The 21,146-nt window shown below is 44.5% G+C and overlaps 3 protein-coding genes across 3 annotated transcripts; 2 read left to right on the forward strand and 1 right to left on the reverse strand.

Moving 5' to 3' along the window:
* Window positions 1-54: 54 nt before the first annotated feature.
* mgat2 (alpha-1,6-mannosyl-glycoprotein 2-beta-N-acetylglucosaminyltransferase) lies at window positions 55-3,084 on the forward strand. Its single transcript, XM_083688291.1, has 3 exons — window positions 55-207; window positions 1,288-1,397; window positions 1,525-3,084. The coding sequence occupies exons 2-3, from the start codon at window positions 1,339-1,341 to the stop codon at window positions 2,954-2,956; spliced, it is 1,491 nt and encodes a 496-aa protein (XP_083544417.1). The 5' UTR covers window positions 55-207; window positions 1,288-1,338; the 3' UTR covers window positions 2,957-3,084.
* Window positions 3,085-8,996: 5,912 nt separating this feature from the next.
* On the forward strand, window positions 8,997-13,179 carry LOC310818405 (MAPK/MAK/MRK overlapping kinase-like; the record flags this gene model as incomplete). The annotated part of the gene is made up of 12 exons (XM_083689349.1): window positions 8,997-9,057; window positions 9,666-9,780; window positions 10,016-10,105; window positions 10,316-10,386; window positions 10,605-10,683; window positions 10,994-11,042; window positions 11,188-11,366; window positions 11,742-11,843; window positions 11,944-12,117; window positions 12,494-12,593; window positions 12,897-13,024; window positions 13,173-13,179. The coding sequence occupies 12 exons, from the start codon at window positions 8,997-8,999 to the stop codon at window positions 13,177-13,179; spliced, it is 1,155 nt and encodes a 384-aa protein (XP_083545475.1).
* Window positions 13,180-13,369: 190 nt separating this feature from the next.
* On the reverse strand, window positions 13,370-21,120 carry wdr20b (WD repeat domain 20b). Its single transcript, XM_083689424.1, has 4 exons — window positions 20,869-21,120; window positions 17,529-17,711; window positions 15,806-17,194; window positions 13,370-15,349 (listed from the first exon to the last, which is right to left on the reverse strand). Exons 1-4 carry the CDS (start codon window positions 21,115-21,117, stop codon window positions 15,296-15,298), a joined length of 1,875 nt encoding a protein of 624 aa, XP_083545550.1. The 5' UTR covers window positions 21,118-21,120; the 3' UTR covers window positions 13,370-15,295.
* Between the last annotated feature and the right edge of the window lie 26 nt (window positions 21,121-21,146).

Raw genomic sequence — 21,146 nt, forward strand, 5'->3', positions numbered from 1 at the left:
CCGCTGGAGTAATGCATTGTGGGAGACAGAGATAGCCTCGGCAGTGGTTCTTCCGTGTTTATGCCAGTGCGTTAGCTTGCTGGCTAACCATTTTTTATCCACAAATTGGGAGCTGGGCAGGAGGAATGGAGGAGAATGAATATCTCACATCACCACACTGTTGATTTTTGCAGAGAGAGCTGCACTGGACGAGTACCTCTATTTTAGGTAACTATGAAAACATACATTTGATTAACGATCAGGAGCATGTTGCGACACTGTTGTTGCTGGCCATGATTCGAATTGGGGCGCAACTGGAGTAGAGGATTGGTCCTCATACGAGAGCTGGCTAGCTAGATTGTTAGCTTTATCGGCTAGCTGATATAGCTAACAACATCACCTAGTCAACAGTTATTTTCTGTGTGTTTGGTAGTTTGTATAATGTACATCTACACTGCATGAGTCTCTATCTGTCTAGATTTTAGTCGGTGGCTTGCCTAGAAAGCACACAATTTCTTACATACGATCTAATACTGCCAGCATAATTTGCATGAGATTGGGCTGGGTAGATTTTCTCGCTTGATTAAAGACAGGGATTGTAAACGAATGCATTGAGAAGTAAAGAAGGCGCTACTAAACTATTGTTTGATGGATTCAAAGACAGTCAATACTATTGTGTGATGGAGGTTTTGGTAGTGCTATAGCATGTCTGTGTACGCAATCATGTTGTTATAGGCTGGTAAAAGCAAACATTTCTGTTACAGCTAAAAGTCAGCATGGCATACACCGTTATTTCAAGCGGTTACACTAGGCATTATGACATTCAATCAATAATACATAAAATACCCTGTTTTGTAAAGTGTGTCTAATCTATTAGCGACTCAGATGAAAATCTCTTTCCATTTTAGGAATGTGTAGATATGTATATTGATTGATTGTGACAGTCTGCCTCTAGGCAGTAAAAATGAGAGGTCAACCACAACAAGTCAGGACAGAGATTAACAATGTTGTGTAAAGTGGAGCACAGAGTAGTCTGTTAAAAATAATCCATATCATGATTAATGTAGAGTTGGTTGGCAACTATGTAAACTGCGCAAAGTAAAGCGTTAACTAATTGTGGAGAATATTTTAGTTGATATAGGTCTGGGCAGATCTTCTTTCAGAAATGTGTGTTGTTCTTATGATAAAAAAAAAAGAGTGGCTGTAATATGAAAATGCACTTTCATTTTATAGAATGCATAGTAGTTCTACTTGGCGACCTGAAATAACAGTCAGCATAATTCCTTCTTTCGTTGTTTTGTCTTTCAGTGGGTCGATGCACACTGCTACCCTGCTGCCTCTCAGCAACCAACATGCCTTATGGGATATTCATCTGCCATCACTGACATTCCAGAAGAATCCATGTTTACATTCCAACAGTTAGTGTTAGCAAAAAATTATTTTTGAAGAGTTTTTACCAAGCCTGCTCCCTGCCCCTGCCCCAGCACACCATTTGAAACTTGTCCTTTTTCGTTTCTCTACAATCAACTCCTTTCCCTTCCCAAGGGGGTGCCTGCCTGTCATGAGATTCCGTATCTACAAGAGGAAGGTGGTGATACTGACTCTGGTGGTCCTTGTCTGCGGCCTCGCCTTCTGGAGCAGTGGGAAGCAGAAGAAGAGCAGCAGCAGCAACAATGGATCTTTAACCAAAGAAGTTCAGGCTGTGAGGAGAAGCAGTAGCAGCCAGGTGCAGGTGCCTGTGCAGGTGCAAGCCACGCCTGCAGTCAGCCAGATACCTGTAGTACCACCTGTCGCACCCGTCGTAGCTGTCGCACTCATCATACCTGCCAATGAGACACACCCAGAGAAAGAGAAGGTGGTGAAGTCAGAGGTGGACAACACCACCTTAGTCTACCGCGGCATCGTGTTCCAGCTCAACTTTGACCAGACGGTGAGGAATGAGGAGAAATTCAAGGCAGCGCGGAAGAAGGATGATCTGGTTGTAGTGGTCCAGGTCCACAATCGGCCGGACTACCTGAGACTGCTGGTGGAGAGCCTGAGGACGGCCAAGGGCATAGAGAGTATACTGCTGATATTCAGCCACGACTTCTGGTCCCCCGAGATCAACCAGGTGGTGGCGTCCGTGGACTTCTGCCAAGTCCTCCAGATCTTCTTCCCATTTAGTATACAACTCTACCCCCAGGAGTTCCCAGGCAACGACCCTAAGGATTGCCCCAGAGATATTCCCAAGAAAGACGCCTTAAAGCTGGGTTGCATCAACGCAGAGTACCCTGACTCGTTCGGCCACTATCGCGAGGCCAAGTTCTCCCAGACCAAACACCACTGGTGGTGGAAGCTGCACTTTGTGTGGGACAGAGTTAGGGCCCTGAAGGACCACAAAGGTCAGGTCTTACTGATTGAGGAGGACCACTTTGTATCCCCAGACTTCCTCCATCTTCTCAATCTCATGTCGGCCCTCAAGAAGGAGCAGTGCACCGACTGTGACATCCTGTCCCTGGGGACCTACAGCCACATCGGCTACTCCAGCAAAGCCAACAAAGTGGAGGTGAAAGCCTGGAAGTCGACTGAGCACAACATGGGGATGGCTCTGGGAAGGGAGACTTACCAGAAGCTCATCAAATGCACTGATCAATTCTGCACCTATGATGACTACAACTGGGACTGGTCCCTACAGCACCTGACTGTGGCCTGCCTGCCGTCTTTCTGGAAGGTGATGGTTAGCGAGGCGCCACGGATCTTCCACGCTGGGGACTGCGGCATGCATCACAAGAAGACAGCGTGCATGCCAGCCAGCCAGAAGATCAAGATAGAGAACATCCTTCAGAGTAGTGGGAACCAGCTCTTCCCAAATAACCTCCTGATCACTAAGAGACTGCCTGTGTCTGGGGCTGGGGGGTTGGCCCCCCATGTAAAGAACGGAGGCTGGGGGGACATTAGGGACCATGAACTCTGCAAGAGCTACCTTCGATTACAGTGACCTTATTACAATTATTATTATCTTTTTTGCATCCTCTTTAAAGAAAACAAAGCCTTTTAAAAAGAATCTTTATGGACTATTTCTTCATATTGCCTGTTTTGCTGGACTGTTCCAAATAAAAAAAGTATGTTGGGTTTGGGCTTCCTTGTCAAATTGTTTGTCTTTGTATTAAAGTTTTTATGAATGCTCCCTGTACAGTTAGAAAATGTGGTCCCTTTACCATATAAGAATGATTGTTTGATAATAATGGTAATTATTTGATGGTAAGATTAAAATAGTTATGTTCAACTAAAATTAAACTTGAGATGTAGAGCATCCCTGGAAGGTAGTAAATTAGAACCAGACGTGCTGGTTGGGGCAGTCATAAATCCAGTGAATTAGTGCACTTTGCAATCCCTCTGTGCATGCATAATTAATTTGAAGGTATTTATATCACATAATTTTGCTGAGATCAAACAAGATCCTCAGAGACACCTTGTCCCATTTACATGATCTCACATTTAGCTTATTCTCAACAGGTCTGTAATATCCCACCTATACTATCAATATTCTATTAGGTGCGCAAAGGAATATGGTGCAGTCTAATATTAAAGCATCAGATGATGAAGTGCATATTTTACATTATTTTCCACATATTATGCTGCTGAGGCCCTATTCAACCCAGGATATTTACATTTGAAGTGCTTAATATGCAGCTCACTATTGACTGTTTCCTCTAAGGCCAAGCTTGGTGGCTTGTCTGAGGCTGCATTGATTCTCCCCCCTCCCTCTGAGGCAATGCGCACTGTACAAGACTTGGAATAACTGCCAAGCCAAGCCATCACTGACCTGGCTCCCCATCTCCATTCAAATTCTTCACAGGACAACTAGGCAGGTATCTCATGAATTAACACTATAACTTCTAATGTTTAGCCAATAATATCCAAGATTAAGTAATATTGTCTACATATAGATCTATACATGCTATTCAAGGGATCTTTTGGGGCAGAATTCCAACGGAAGGTGGAAGGTGGAGAAAGAAAGTGTTTATTTTTCTTTATGTGAATTAATTTTTAATCTGTGTGTGTGACGGCTAGCATTAAAGCATGTGACAGTGCTCTGAGCTGCTATGTGGTCATGTGACCTATGAATGGTAGGCTACAGCTGCCTCATGAACCAGCTCAATAAGCCTGCCCCTGGTGGGGAAGGCTGCTCAGGAGAGAATGGGGAAGAATTAATTGAAATTGCCCCTACCTAGACCCTGATTTAAGGTGTGTTTTCCTCTACTGTTAGGGGTATGTGGGGAAAGATGAACCTACAACTTCTCTACAAGGAGTGTCCAGCATATAGATACCTCTAATGTAACATGGTGCAACCTACATTTTGTATATAATACGTTTAATAAGCAACCAACATTCCACGGCTTAGCCTTACTCCAGTTATATACAGTGCCTTCGGAAAGTATTCAGACCCCTTCACTTTTTCCACATTTGTTGTGTTATAGACTCAATTTAAAATGGATTAAATTAAAAGAATTTGCCATCAATCCACACACAATACCCCAGAATGACAACACGAAAACACATTTATAGAAATTTCTGTCAATTTATTAAAATTGAAATACAGAAATACCTCATGTACATAAGTATTCAGACCATTTGCTATGACACTCTTAAAACGAGCTAAAATGCAAACATCAACAAATCACTCAATAACTGTAATTGATTCCTATGCAAATGCAGACACCCTATAAAAACAAATATATTAATTCCAAAATTACATGAACTATTTTCCTTGCATTAAGATGGACTCAATTCAACTTATTGAGTGATTTGTTGATGACATTTTTGCATTTTAACTAATTTTAAGAGTGTCATAGCAAAGGGTCTGAATACTTGTACATGTACATGAGGTATTTCTGTATTTTAATATTAATAAATGTACTGACATTTCTAAAAACCTGTTTTCGCTTTGTTATTCTTGGTTATTGTGTGTGGATTGATGGCAAATTCTTTTAATTTAATCCATTTTAAATTGAGTCTATAACACAAGAAAATGTGGAAAAAGTGAAGGGGTCTGAATACTTTCCGAAGGCACTGTACTTCCACTTTGAGTGTCAAAAAGGCTATCTTAAGTAGCTGTCAGGCTACTGAAAGACTAACTTTTTAATCATTAATAGCCACTGTGGTCAATACTGAAGGCATACACATACATTACATCATTAGGAAAGGATGAGTAATGCAGCACTAGGCTAAGCCAAAGCAATCGGGTTCTCTATTAATCAACTAGATTCCAATCAATCAAGACCTATCCACAGGATGTCCCTGCCTTGCGCAGGATCCTGCAATGAACATATTGTCAATAACATTTCATCTTAATGTGGTGTAGATTGTCTGTTGTGAAGACCTCCAATGAATTGTATCTGCTCATTAACCCACATGAGGTCTTATATCCTTGTGATTGATTCAAAGTGTGAATAAGGTAACACAATTTGAAAATGATGTGTGTATTAAGTGGAATGTGCACTCTCATTTCCAAGCTCGCTTCAGAAAATACTGACAAATGGGTCACCATTCTCTGTGACAGCTTCTTGGTTTGTGAGATACGTTTACAAGGCTTCAGTCCGGTATTACACTTGCTCAGCGTAATGCAACATTGATTTGTGTAGCCCATGAGAGAGCAGGGAGGCAGTCTTGAGCAGTGGAGAGACCGACCCTTCAGTGTGATGGGTGATTTTCCCTGAGAGGACGCATTGGGCTCTCTCTACCCTGGCTATCATGCATCGGCTCATTCTGGCCCTCCAGTGGTGAAAAACGTTGTGCCTACTGAGAAAACCTTTTACCAATCCTCTAAAACTGGCACTGAATGAAGGCAACTCTTCAATGTTCTGTGCATTGTACTAAATGTGTTATCTGATCTGAATGCACCCATGGTTTCCCCTGGGAAAGTTATTCTATCCTATCATGTTCTATTAACACATTTTTCATCCATAAAGATAGCATTCAGCCCACAGATTGGCCTAAAATCTCTGTGATTCATATCCCTTTTTATGGGGCTTTTTGTATTGGACAAATCATTTTTCAAACCACTGAATGACAGAATAACAATCAATTTCAACAACCCACCAATTTTCTTCCTTCAGTGCACAAGACCTGAATATCAGAGACACAGAAGCAGACACCTCACCACTTTATTTATTTATTTAACATTCTTGTGACCTTGAAGAGAGTACAAATTGAGTCGAAATTGTATAAGCCTATTGAAATTATTTGTTTTTCTTGTATTCAGCATAACAGGTTTGAAAATCATCGTGCAGTAGTATGTGCAGTGCACCTTATTCTATTCTATGTTATTCTAACACAATTTTCATTCACAGGTTATAGATGGCTATCCAGGTGGTAGGCTCAAAATAAGACTCCAACTCACCCTTTTATGGCAGTTCTATCATAACACTTTTGTATTGGACATTGTCCTTGGACTATCAATAATGATTTTCAAACACTGGATGATAGAAACAAAAAAACTATTCATTTAAATTCTTAACCATTTTGCCTATAGCAAAACTTCACCATCAATATTCCTTCAATGCACAAGCCTCGACTACCGCACTTTGGAAATTTCGTCACGACCTTCGGTATCGATATGGAGATGCTGGGCGAGTCCGGCACTACCAGGTAGTCTAAGGAGGGGTGCACCGACCTAGGTCAAAGCCCCCGTGCCGTCCAGTAGTGGGATAGCCCCTGTGAGTGGACGCTGCAGTGCAGCCTTCACAATAGATCGGAACCCAATCTTTTCATTTATCCACTTCAGTCTTTATTTCAAGATTCATGTCCTTCCCTCTGACAGATGCTCCAGCACACGCCCAGAACAATTGAAGCAGACGACCAAACGTATAGCCTGTTTGCAGTGTACAGGGCAGGCTATTATTATTTTTTACAGACCTAAAACACGTTTTGTATTCGTATGTAGGATATATAGGCCTACAATATTCCAATAGGCCAAAAAGAAGACCCCCCACCTCACTTTTCTACGGAATTTAACATCGGCCTACCGCTTTTTGTATTGGACATGGTCTTTGGACTCTATAGGGGCCGCGCTTTGGAAATGATGACGTCAGAAGCGGACACTCATCATCTTTACCTGCAGCAGACATTTCCGCCGGGCGCGGTGGCGCGTGCCTCTAATCCAAGTCACCGGGAGGCTGAGGTTGGCGGATCGAGTGAGCTGAGGAGCTCTGGGCTGTAGTGGTCCATGTCGAACGGGTGTCCGCACTAAGTTCGTTATCGATATGGTGGTCCTGGGGGAGCTCGGGACTACCAGGTTGTCTAAGGAGGGGTGCACCGGCCCAGGTCGGAAACGAAGCAGGTCAAAGCCCCCGTGTCGTCCAGTAGTGGGATAGCGCCTGTGAGTGGACCCTGCAGTGCAGCCTTGACAATAGATCGGAACCCAATCTTTTCATTTATCCACTACAGTCTTTACTTCAAAATTGGTGTCATTCCCTCTCATAGATGCTACAGCACACGCCTAGAATTATAATAATATATGCCATTTAGCTGATGCTTTTATCCAAAGCGACTTACATTGCAGTGAGTGCATACATCTCAGTATATATGGTCCCAGCAGGAATCAAACCCACAACCTAAGCGTTGTTAGCCCCATGCTCTACCAACTGAGCCACAAAGGACCATTAAAGCAGACGACCAAACGTATAGCCTGTTTGCAGTGTACGGGGCAGGCTATTATTTTCTACAGACCTAAAACACGTTTTGGATTCGTGTGTAGACTATATAGGCCTACATTATTCCAATAGGCTCAAAAGAAGACCCCCCCCACCTCACTTTTCTACGGAATTTAACATCGGCCTACCGTTTTTATTTTTTGTATTGGGATATTGTCTTTGGACTCTCGATATGGCTATAAACCTAGGCTATATGTTTCTGAAACCACTGGATTATAGAAAAGCTATTCATTTCAATAAATCTTCCTGCAAAAAATGTGGACGGCGTAGTCCGCTTCAAATCCCCACCAATATGTTGCTCCTTCATAATGGCTTGACGACCGCGCTTTGGAAATGGTGACGTCAGAAGCGGACACCTGATCATCTTTACCTGCAGCAGACATTCTTGCCGGGCGCGGTGGCGCGTGCCTGTAATCCAAGTCACCGGGAGGCTGAGGTTGGCGGATCGAGTGAGCTGAGGAGCTCTGGGCTGTAGTGGTCCATGTCGAACGGGTGTCCGCACTAAGTTCGGTATCGATATGGTGGTCCTGGGGGAGCTCGGGACTACCAGGTTGTCTAAGGAGGGGTGCACCGGCCCAGGTCGGAAACGAAGCAGGTCAAAGCCCCCGTGCCGTCCAGTAGTGGGATAGCGCCTGTGAGTGGACGCTGCAGTGCAGCCTTGACAATAGATCGGAACCCAATCTTTTCATTTATCCACTTCAGTCTTTATTTCAAGCTTGGTGTCATTCCCACTGATTGATGCTCCAGCACACGCCCAGAACAATTGAAGCAGACGACCAATCGTATAGCCTGTTTGGAGTGTACAGGGCAGGCAATTTTTTTGTTTTACAGACCCAAAACACGTTTTGTATTCGTGTGTAGGCTATATAGGCCTACATTATTCCGATAGGCTCAAAAGAAGACCCACACCTAACTTTTCAACGGAATTTAACATCGACCTACCGCTTTTTGTATTGGACATTGTCTTTGGACTCTCTAGGGGCTATAAACCTAGGCTATATGTTTTTCAAACCACTGGATTCTAGAAAAGCTATTCTTTTCAATCAATCTTCCTACAAAAAAATGTAGCCCGTAGTCTGCTTCAAATCACCACCAATATGTTGCTCCTTCATAACGGCTCGACGACCGCGCTTTGGAAATGATGACGTCAGAAGCGGACACCTTATCATCTTTACCTGCAGCAGACATTCTCGCCGGGCGCGGTGGCGCGTGCCTGTAATCCAAGTCACCGGGAGGCTGAGGTTGGCGGATCGAGTGAGCTGAGGAGCTCTGGGCTGTAGTGGTCCATGTCGAACGGGTGTCCGCACTAAGTTCGGAATCGATATGGTGGTCCTGGGGGAGCTCGGGACTACCAGGTTGTCTAAGGAGGGGTGCACCGGCCCAGGTCGGAAACGAAGCAGGTCAAAGCCCCCGTGCCGTCCAGTAGTGGGATAGCGCCTGTGAGTGGACGCTGCAGTGCAGCCTTGACAATAGATCGGGACCCAATCTTTTCATTCCCACAATACTTAATACCAGAAAAATACCAGAAAAAAAGGTCTAATAGCAGACATTGCATTTTACCGCCTGCAACTGAGGCAATAATTGAATAACACAATAAACATGAAAGGGCAGGCTAGAACATTATTGGATATCAGTACAATCGTTTATGATCTCAAAATGATGTCATCTGCCATATGCATCTCCAAGGCGACGATGTCGTAATTAAAACTCAAATATCCTAATGAAATAGGGTGTCGCCTAACACAAGGGCTTTTAATGTAAATTCATTTCAATATGACCATTGAAATACGTGCCATTCAGAACTTATCCGCATTATGAAGGATGGATAGTAAGACTGATTTATATTCCAGAAAATGTCTACAATTGTAAAAGCTTTTTATGGGATGTAACACATTCGTTGATTTAATTGTTCATGTTTTTCATCAAACATTGAGGGGATGTTGTCTGTATCTTGTCTTCTAATCCATTTTCTTTGTATTTTGCCTTCTGTAGAATTTAGAATCATCAAGAAAATTGGAGAGGGGACATTTGCAGTTGTAGTTAAAGCAAAATGTCTGAAGGATGGAAAGTACTATGCATGTAAGAAAATAAAGCAGGCCTTTAAAAGGTAATTCAACAAACACACACACACACACACACACACACACACACACACACTTAGAGCTAAAGCATATACAAATTCAGCATCAGCAAACAACAGCAGAGTTCCACTTCCACCTTGATAACATTTTCTTTTGGCCAAGAATGGTGATTGAAGTAAGTGTCAACATTTTTCACAAGTGTGTAGCCTATTCAGCTAGATCACAGATCTAGATGTTGATGACTGTGTTGTTGTCCTTCAGCTCAGAGCATGCCAAAAACCTGAGGGAAGTCCAGGCTATGAGGAAGCTGAGTCCTCACCCCAACATCCTGCAGCTGCATGAGATCCTCTTGTGAGTGACACTCATTGTATGTTTTTTGTATTGTTCCACAGGTAATACAGATATAAGATTGTTGCTAACACTTATTATAGATGAGGGTTTTCAGGTATATACTACATGTACTGTAATGTGTATTTCTCTCAGTTCTGAACTACACTTGTGTGGTAATTTTACACTCTTTATAATACTTAATTCCTTTCTCTTTCTGATGTGTTCTCTTAGTGATGAGGGAAGTGGCTCAGTGTCGCTGGTATGTGAGCTAATGGAGATGAATGTCTATGAGTTGATAAAAGGTCAGTGAATAGCAGCATTTAATTCCAATTCATTGTTGCTTCTGTTGCAGTAGTTCCACCTAGTGTCCACCATATTGCTGATTTAGGGCCTCTGCTCTCTGCAGAAAAAAATTAACCTAACCATATCGAACCTAACCCTAACCCTATAGAACAAATATTAGAGGTAGACTGAACTGTGTGATTATTGTTTAATTTCCCTTGCCTGATCTCTGATTTAGCTCGACAGTACCCTATGCCAGAGAGTAGGGTCAGAAATTACATGTACCAGCTCTGCAATTCTCTGGATCACATGCACAGGTATGCACAGCCATTTAAAAATAATCAACACTTTGAGCATTTGGGCATTGGAACAATATATTGTATCAAGGCTACATTTGTCCAATGTTCTGTGATGATGTCTGCAGTGATGTTTGTCTGAATCTGAACTGATTTACCTTATGTTCTCCACACACTGTTTACCTGTGATGGTTGTCAGAAGGTGAGGGGTGAGGGATGTTCCTTGTTGTGTATGTGTAGCTACTGTGGTGAACTACAGTACTGAAAGTCATTCCTCTTGAAGGACAATAAACATTATGTATTCATTGTCCTATTCATCATTTATTGACAGCCATGGGATCTTCCACAGAGATGTCAAACCAGAGAATATTCTGATCAAGGTGAGACAGCTGCCAGTCACTCCACAACACAGACACACAACAGGCTTTCTTTATTTGCAAGCTTTATACATCAGTTAATGCGGTGTAATACTGGTAGTATGGTGCAATGTGTAGTTGCAGTATTCTGTTGTGTTTTTCTAAACAGCAAGATACATTGAAGCTTGGGGACTTTGGCTCCTGTAAGAGTATATATGCCAGACCACCCTACACAGAGTACATCTCCACCCGATGGTACCGTGCCCCAGAGTGTCTGCTCACCGACGGACACTACTCTCACAAGATGGACGTGTGGAGTGCTGGTTGTGTATTCTACGAGATCATGAGGTATCACTTAATTTGCGTTTCACCTGTAACATACTATAAGTGCTATAACACATTCACTCCTTATCTTATTTATTTGTTTATTTACACGCACACAAACAGAAAAGTGACATGTGACATGTCCAGTTCTAGAAGTCCTAGTTGATGATAGTATGGTGAGAAGGAGACATTGGGAGAATCAAAATACATGTAGAAGATCTACAGGAGAATATATTTGAGCTAACAAGTGATGTTGACATACAGTCCACTTGCATTGTACTGTCATAAAATGCCAAAATGCTGTGTCATTGAGCACATCATGCTGTGACAGTTGTAAACCTCCCCCTGGCACTTTGTGGCCCTTTTTGTGTCATGATCAACACTTAATGACCCTTGCAGCTTCCGGCCTCTCTTTCCTGGGACTAACGAGCTGGACCAGGTCTCTAAAATCCATGAGGTCCTTGGAACACCCAAAACATCTGTGCTTCGGAAATTCAAGCCGTAAGTAAACTTCTATCATATACACAGGCCTACAGCACAACTGTAACTTTACTGCTGAGCCGGATGGATGTTTCAGACAGACAGACTATTTCCCATCCAGGTCTCGCACGATGCCCTTCAATTTCCCCCGGAGGAAAGGCAGTGGTCTCTCTCCTCTGATCCCTCAGTGCTCTGAGATCAGCATGTCTCTGCTGCAGCGCATGCTGGAGTACGACCCTGATGACCGCGTCAGCTCCAGAGCTGCCCTGCAGCACCCCTGCTTTAGAGAACAGCTGTGAGTCTTGACCACAAACACTCAGTCCTCCACTCAGAGTTATAAGTCTCATGGTTTGAATGTACAAAGCTGTGTGTGTGTGTGTGTGTGTGTGTATGCGCGTTTGTTGTTTTCCCATGGCAGGCTGGCAGAAAGGAGAACTTCCACCCTGCGGCGAGCAAACAGGATCCTGTTAAGAGGAGAGAGAGGGTCCAACACACCCAGTGCTGGAGACCACCTGAGGCATGACAGACAACAGGTGCCACACACACACACACACACAAACACACACACATTCAACAGCCTTTCTGACAAATGTTTTTCCCCAGCTTCAGATGGCACCCAGCTATACAGTAGAGTTACCCAGGCTGAGTGTGGCCATCCCTCCTGCGCCCAGGGCCTGCCCCTACCTTACTCCCTCTTTCTGCATGGCCAGAACCCACCGTGAGCGCCTCCCAGCCATCACATCTAGGACCTGCCGACTCCGTCGCGAGAGGGTAAGGAGGATTATAGAACATAAGAAGTAACATAAGAACATAAGATTCTAGAATAAGGTACAATGTACTATTCCCTTCCTCTAAATGATCACTGCTGTTTGTGATTTGAAATGTGTGTAGACAATTAGACCATGCTGGATAGTAAAGTAGCCTATGACCATATGTATTGAAATGGCAATATTGTACATTTGTGTATATGCCAACTGTTTTTTAACACAATGTGTGATGTGATTATCTTATGTTAAGCAAAGCCAAAGGTGTTAGTTTAGTCTGTTCCATTCTCTCCTGTCCCCGTGCCCCTAGGCCAGAGAGGATGCCCAGAACCAGAACCAGAACCAGGCATATGAGAGCTGTAACATGCCCCCCCTGGACAAGACCAGTGGAAACACCGACCGCTTCACTCCTCTTCCTCAGGTCCCAGGCTTTGGGTGGTCAAGACACAATGTGATGGCTCAACACACATCACAAAACACCACAAGTTCACCCACAACTTCTATTTTAGAGCCACAACGAAAACAGTTCTGAAAGTAAAGTGACAAAATGAGACGTGTGCAAAGTGAAGACTTCTCTATGTTCAAGGAAATGAGTAATGAAGTAATGACAGTGTTTAGATAAAACTTCTAAAATCTTAAGTGTTGGGCCAAGACTAGAATGGTATCTATAATTGCACACTGACCATGTTTGATTGAAGTGGGCCAAAAATCACGAGGTGAAATCAGTTGATGGTGATAGTTCATTTATAACCATGGGAAAACACTGGAGATCAGAGACATGTGGTCTGTCAAAGCTGTTTAATAGGTGTCACATGGAGGAAAAAAGCTCCCACTGTTAGACCTTTAAGTATCCTCACTCTTTCCTATGTGGGTGCTTCAAAACCTTGCTCGCTCGTCTCAAGCACTCATATCAAGTATTGACGTTTTATCAACACAGTGTCAGTTTGTCTGTTCACAATTTCGACATCAGTCCCGTCATCATAACTCATGGCGACCATGGTTCACACCCTAACAACGTCACACCAGATCAGTCTAGTTTGTTATATTATGTAGGTAAGTGAATTCACACAGATGTTTATGCACTGGTGCTAATGGGTGAAGAAACTATGTCAGCGTTAGTCTTCCGTGGTTTACCTGAGCTCTGAGTGATGGCTGAATTACACTGCTCCTCTGCCTACCTTTAGCCTACCTGTCTACATAAAGGAATCTGCAGCAACAGGCTAGCGATCAGCACTACCTATTAGATAAGAGGATTTTATAGACATCTCCTATACCAAACATTTCATTAAGAAAAATACACCTGAATTCTCTTATATGTACAACAGAAAAGAAACATTAACCTGCATATTCAAGATTCATTTTAATATTATTATGTATATATTTTCTGCATTAGAAATATCACTATTTTCTGAAATGAAGAACTTCCAACTAGTGTAATAATGATCATTTCACCCATAAATCATTGAAGTACAATATTTACATATATAATACAGAGCCCATTTTTTAATCTGAAACAATATTAAAATAAATGTTCAATAGATACAAAGGTTTCAATTCTATTTATATTTTAACAACCTTGATGGGGAGTCCTTGCACACTCCAAAATTGTAAAGCCATTCTCTTCTAACAAACTATTAAGTGCAAACAATTTTCTCTTTTTTTTTCTTTTCTTAAAAAAAAAAACCCCTATGATTGCAGCATCCAGCGTTCAGCGGTAGACACGCCGCGACCCAAGTGCATCAAAGGCTGTCTTCAAACATTTGTTTTTGTTCCATCATAATCATGAATTAGAAAATGAACAGAAAAACAACAGAACAAGAAAAATCAGTGCAAAAATACTCAAGCTGTGATATTCTGATTTAAATTAAAAGCTTTTCTTGGTAAAGGAGGCAAACTGCTCCAGTCTCCCTTTGCTGTGAGCATGATCAGACAAGGAGGGGAGACTGGGGGCCTGTTTAAATACTCTTAAAATGCATCCGTCCTCCCTTTTATCCTTGACGAAGTCACTGATCTGACATGACTGGTTTGGTGAAAGCTCTGGAGTGGAAGCTAGAGCAATCCAGCCACGTTAGTTCAGTAATAACTTCAAGAAAGAGAAGAAAGAAAGACATATTTTAAAAGTATTCAAACAGGGCCTTGGCTAGGAGAGCCCTGTCCAAAAACAACCCATAGCCCCAACCCCCTTAGGAGTTTGCTAATCTAAATTAGCCTGATACAGTAGATGTATACAAAATGGCAGAAGTCCCTTAGGCCCATTGGAAGACTAGGTGAAGCCATCACCATACTGCTTACACCTATCCAGTCCCCTCAGATCTGCAGACACAAGAGGAAAAGGGGCTAGAGGTTCACAGATAGGGCTAGAGACAGTTTTAATGGACAGAGGTGGGAACAAACTAAACGCATGATCCAGCCCCCTCTCCCTGAACAAATCAGTCAGCCTCCTGGACTATTTCAAGCTTGCACCTTCCACATTTCACTTTTGCACCCCTTTTCAGATCGTGGGCCTCCCCCTCTCTATCCTCGCTAGTCCACGTTAGCTATCGAAAGATGAGCAGAATGAAAATAGGGCATTGGTGATGATGATGATGACAATGATGATGATGAAGGTGATGCTGTGAGTGTTGGAGTGAAGAACAGCGCTGCAGGGTCTTGGTGGGGTCATCCCGTCTGTGTGCGATGGAGCCTGGTTAAGCAGCACCAACACCAGGGCTATACTACTGTCCCACTAGGAGAGTTGGCCGGGTTCTGGGATGACAGCAAGCCCTGCCGTGGAGAGAATAGGAGAGAGAGACAGAGATGCTGGATTAGATTAGAGTCATTTTTTTTGGACACTCGACTCAAAAACTCTGAATCTGTAGGTTTAGGGACACATGAGTTTCAAGTCCCCAGCAGTCAAACAGCAGTACGTGAATCAATAACAAGAAAACAACTACAACAGCAACTGCTTCCTCTCAATTCTCTTACCTAATAAATAAACAAACATCAGCAGTACTCTACACTATTCTTAAAAATGCATGTGATTGTGTGCTAAATGAAACAGCTCATGACTGCAGTTTGGAAAACATGTAGCCCAGACATCTCATCCTCTCAGAACCACAATAAATAGGTTGGGGACTACAGGGAATTGATTTCTGACGAGACCTCATTATCTGACATGGGGAATCCCTATCCCACCTAGTAGCCAAAGCTGGGCAGGGCGTCCAGACACCTGACACTCACCACTTTCCCGGGCCTGGCCCATGTGCAAATGAAGCCCTCCTGACAGGCTGTGACCAGACAGTCCTCCAGGAAGATTAACACAGTGAGTCTCTCGTGAGCGATCTTCTTACACACCAGCGGCTCCAGTAAGGGCACCTCCTCCATGCGTGGACAAAGAGTGGTGCCAAGAGTCTTAGCCGCGTCCGCCTTAGCCGTCCGTGCAGAGCTCAGTTGGTTGAGCTTGTCGCTGCTCTTGCTGCTGATGTGGCCCATGCTGTGGTTACGTTTGTGGTCCTTCTCGTGACGCTCCTTGCGCGTGTCGTGCAGCGACAGCGTGGCGAACTTGCTAACGCCCGTGGCGATGAAGGCGCTGTCTATGATGCTGCTGCCCTTGGTGGTGCTGCTGCTGCTGCCCGTGTTGCTGTTGGGGGTGCTACCCCCTGCTGGGGTGGAAGAGTGTGGCAGGCTGTTGGAGCGAGGGAGGGGGGTGGGGAGGGAGTTAGCGGGTGCGCTACTGTTACTACTACTGCTTACGCTGTTGTTGCCATTGGTGCCGGGGGGGTTTGTTGTGGTAGTGGTAGTTGTAGTAGCCTCTCCAGTAGAGGGGGGGCTGCTGGCACTCATGACGTTAGTGTGAGTCCTAGTGCGGGACAAGGGGAGGTGGGGGAAGAGTATATCCTCTGTAAGGTCCCACAGGCACAGCTGTGTGTCCTGGCCCACTGAGCCGAAGCGGTAGGTCACGCTGACGGGCCTCCCGTCCGTAGAGTTCCTCTTGGAGAGGCGGGACTGGGCACTGTTGGCCCTGTCTCTGCCCCCTCCGAAGTGGATCTGCTCATGGAACTCCTCGTCACTCCCACTGAACTCAGCCGGAGGATCACTGTCCTCCACGCTGGTCGTACAGTGGTCGAAAGCCACCACGCTCACCCAGGACTTATGACCATGACCGCGTGCGATCACCCTGCAGTCCGAGAACGACCACACCGTCACCAGGTCGTCCTCCCCTCCCGCCACTATGTACCGTCCGTCCGGGCTCCAGCACACACACAGCAGCCCGCCGAAGTAGCTCTTCATGGTTCCGTGGAGCTCGGCGGCGTCGAAGCCGAACACCCTCAGGAAGCCGTCCTGGCTGGCGCACGCCAGGAACTTCCCATCAGGGGAGAAGGCGAACTCGTTGAGCGCCCCCTCGCCCACCGTCCAGCGGAGTAAGGGGTTGCGGGCGGACTTGCTCTTGCAAGTGTGCACAGCGTAGCCGTCGCCCTGTTTGAGGAGCTGGTAGTGGGGCGGCGTGGTGCCGCAGGTGTGCTCTACGTTGTACAGGTACATGCTGCCGCTGGAGTGGGCCACCAGGAAAAGGCTCTCGGAGCCCGGGACCCACCGCACACACGTCACCCGAGACTTGTCGATCAGCCTCTGAGGGGGAGAGGGGGAAAGACAGATGATTAAGAGGGACATAAGAGGCCTGATTGTTGATATTAGGATTCAATGGCAGAGACAGCTAAGAGGACGACCACATCGACTGTCGTTGTGGGTCAATTAAACTCCCACTCAAAGTATGGCTGGTCAGTGAAGATCTACTTCTCCTAATGAGAACTTCATGGTTGAAAAAAAATGTTCTCTTTCATTATGTAAACAAAACATTCAATAGCAATGTAGGACTTAACTGATTCTGCCAGCCCAACACAAGCATACTTACTGCCTTAAAAAAAAGTCAACTGCAACAAAAGGTTGATTTGCTACCACCCACCTCCTCATTGAAGAGCTTGCTGGTCTCCTTCTTGATGGGGTCGATGAGCTGCACCTGGCCGGCGGAGAAGCCCACCAGCAGGGACACGCTCTCCGCCGTGGCAGTGAGGGGGTTAAAGTCATGACACGTGGGCTGCGTTCCTTTGTATATCCTCTTGTCTATCGGCTTGCTCAGGTCAGCAGCCTGGAAGGATGTGAGAACACGAACACACACACACACACACGCACACACACACGCACACACACACACACAAGCACACGCGCACACACACACACACGCACACACACACAGAGTTAAAGCATATACAAATTCAGCATCAGCAAACATCGAAGAGTTCCTCTTTTATAACACTTCTGAAACTGCAGATCATCTAGTATCTGATTAAAGGGGGGTGCTTGACAAAACGATTTAGACAACTAGAGACATCAACATGGTGTAATGAAATGCTTTGGACAAGCTAGCTCCTCAACAGTGGAACAATTAAATAATAACAAAAACGACAACATATGGCAGCAATAGTAGTATGTAACAGTATGCATGCACGTGTGTGAGTGTATGTGTATGTGTGTGTGTGTGTGTGTGAGCAAATGTTTCAAACATCCTAACTTAGAGTCCATTGAGTTGCATTCTTTGGTAAACCATTCCAATGCCGAAAAAGAGGTCAAATCCACCATGATTCCAAACAAAACACTACGATCACCTCTGGGACCAAAGAGGCGCTTCCTGCTGCATATCTGATCTGATGGTAATGAAATCTGAAACACAGGCAGTCATTAGCCCAAAGAGGGAGAGGGAGACCCAGCAGGGAATGTAGGTTACTCTGCAGTGCCTGTGTCTACCAACAGGTGGCTCGGGCACACCAGACCTTTGGGGAATAAACTTGATCTAAACCAGAGAGACATTGGTGAAGATGGTAAGCAGCATAAATGTTGTTATCTGCAATTCAACAGCTGCTGTCAAATTCAAAGGAGTGTAATATCCAAGAGCACTGGGCATGAGGGACAGCTGGTTCGTAGTGAGAGTGGCTGAATTCCAAATAAACCCCTATCCCCTACCCCCAGGCACCCCTGTAGATATGAGGATTATATACTAGAATACCTATCATAGGTGTACGCATTATAGAACAATTCTGGTGACAAGATGGATCCGTTATAGCAATATCAACATACTTCTACAAGAGTGTCTAGGGAGTGGGGGTAGGAGTAGGTGCTACTGCTGCTACTACTACTGTGTGTCAATTTGGAACACAGTATAAAGTAGCTAGGCCTGGCCTATTGGTGCCAGTTTGATGACACGGTGCCATAAGTCTCTGTCGATCCCTAGTGGTCTAACTGGGGTGGGGAGCCACCATAGCAGGCAGAGAGAAAGCTTATTGGATAAGGCTTCGGTGCTGACAGATGTGTCGGAGCAGGGCCAGCTCTAATGAAATTAGGCTCTTTGACACACACTTTGATGTGCCAAGATGAAATTCTGCTCCTACGACTGGGTCTATTTCCTACTACAGGACCCAAACGTATTCTCATTCAACATTTTAAAAGGTAAACTCATAAAGAAAAAGACTGTTTTTTGAAAGAGAAGGAATAAGAGTTAGGCTTCACAGACCATAACTTGTTGACCTGTGACCAAATCTCTTTCAGGGATAATGACACTTTGTGAATCACCCACAAGGGGTCACACCATAAGGGAATAAGGGATACACTGATCATTTAGAAAAAATACAGAGTGTAGCACTGTGACTAATACTCCTTCTGGACAGAGATGACATTGACTGCCAAGTGCCAGGGCCAGTGGCAACAAAGCCCTTTGTTTGCGTCTGTCTGTTTGTCATCATCTGGAAAATGTCAATCAAATGCTCCAACCCCTTTCAAACATAAGACTAGGCTATTACCGATTTTTAATACAGCCTAACTCTATAGGGACTGAGTCTAGGAAAAATGAGTGAGTTATCATATTGCATTCTGTGTCTTAGACAGTATTCCTGAAACGGTACCACGGAGCAATCCACCTGTCATCAGCTGTCTGATCTGTTCTCCAACCTGCTGCTCCACCCTGTATCCCCTTGTTGCCACACTTACTAGGGGAAATAAGGACAAACATCCAGATCAGGATGAATGCTGAGGGGCACGTTTGGCAATCAAATCAACCAGGACTGAAATGTCACTGCAAAAATATGTTGCCTCCACTCAAGCCGCCATCTCTTCCCTTGCCTGCTGACTAGAGACAGCTATAGGCCTAAACAGTGTCACTAGCCCCAATAACTCTTCACCATATTTATCCATAAATCTATCCTATCTATGTCCAGTAGTGGTAATGAGCAAGGGTAGAAAAGAAAGGGGACCACTTTTTGTAATGAAAGCCCTGGATAGTGTTCAGTGGGCATGAAACACCCAAAAACGTTAGTTAGTAAGAGGTTGTGGAGTGGAAGCTCACTCACACACACACAGTTAAACTAGTAATCTGGACCCAGGTTGTTTGAATAAGGCATGTTGATGCTGGGCTGGAACAAAATCCAGCATGAATCCCCCCGTCGGTCTACAGAGTTGGTACTAATGCTCATCATCACTATCGTAAACAAACACAGCTTACTGCAGTGACATCATCCCTATGTACAAACATCACGTCTAAACTGCATCACCACCATTGCCAAACCCAGACAGCTCACTGCATGACATCACCTAAAAAAACAAAAACACAGCTCACCTACATTCATGGTGAACGATATAACACACAGTCAACCACGAATACAGAGACTGTCACAATGCAAACCTGTTTTTGGGGCCTATAAGGATTTGCAAAACAGCAGCACACTTAAGTTATGATAGATAACATCTATCCATTGGCCAAAATAAGGACCAGAGTGGTGTTTACACAACATGCGTACTGGACAAACATGAGACTTATGATCAACACAACTGTCACCTCAAAGGACTCATCGCGTATCATCAGTGACGAGATCTGTCACATTTCAAGACAGTAGATGTCAACATGTCACTGTCAGAACTTCAAGGTTAAAGCGTGCACATTCAATGCAAGAGCACATTCTATGCGCAACTCATGAGTAATCGAGTGAAGTCCACTCGCAACAGCAGAACAGCCAAAGGGGCCCTGCATTTGAATAGAACGAGCTAGGTGACATGCACATACCAGCACGTCTCCACAAGGTGCGGGCAAAACAAACTGTGGCGATGCTAGTTAGCTAGCTAGCTAGCTGAAGTGGCCTAGTCTGGCTATCTGCGCACGTCAGTAAAACAGCCAAACTGGCCAGCACAATGCAACACATTTGAACAAGCATTTTAACTTCTTGATATTACAGGCTTTGTTGTCATGTAGTGCTGTTTACCTTTCTCACGCCTTTGTAGATATAAAAGTACAGTTCCCGGCCCACATTGAAACAGATTCTGTCGCCGTTACCGGACTGATCGTTCACATTGACGAAGGAGACTTTCACCGGATTCGAGCCCTGTGAATTGAAAGGCACCCTGTTAGGGCGGCTGTATTCTGAGTGAGTGAGGAGTTTATAGACACCTTCCCGAGTGGTGAATTGAGTTTTAATTTCGTTCATCTCCTTCCCTCCTCCCTCCGCCGCCATCTTGGAAATCGGCGTTCATCCTGTTCAAA

Source organism: Argentina silus (genome assembly GCF_951799395.1).
Source record: "Argentina silus genome assembly, chromosome: 17".
Taxonomy (NCBI): domain Eukaryota; kingdom Metazoa; phylum Chordata; class Actinopteri; order Argentiniformes; family Argentinidae; genus Argentina; species Argentina silus.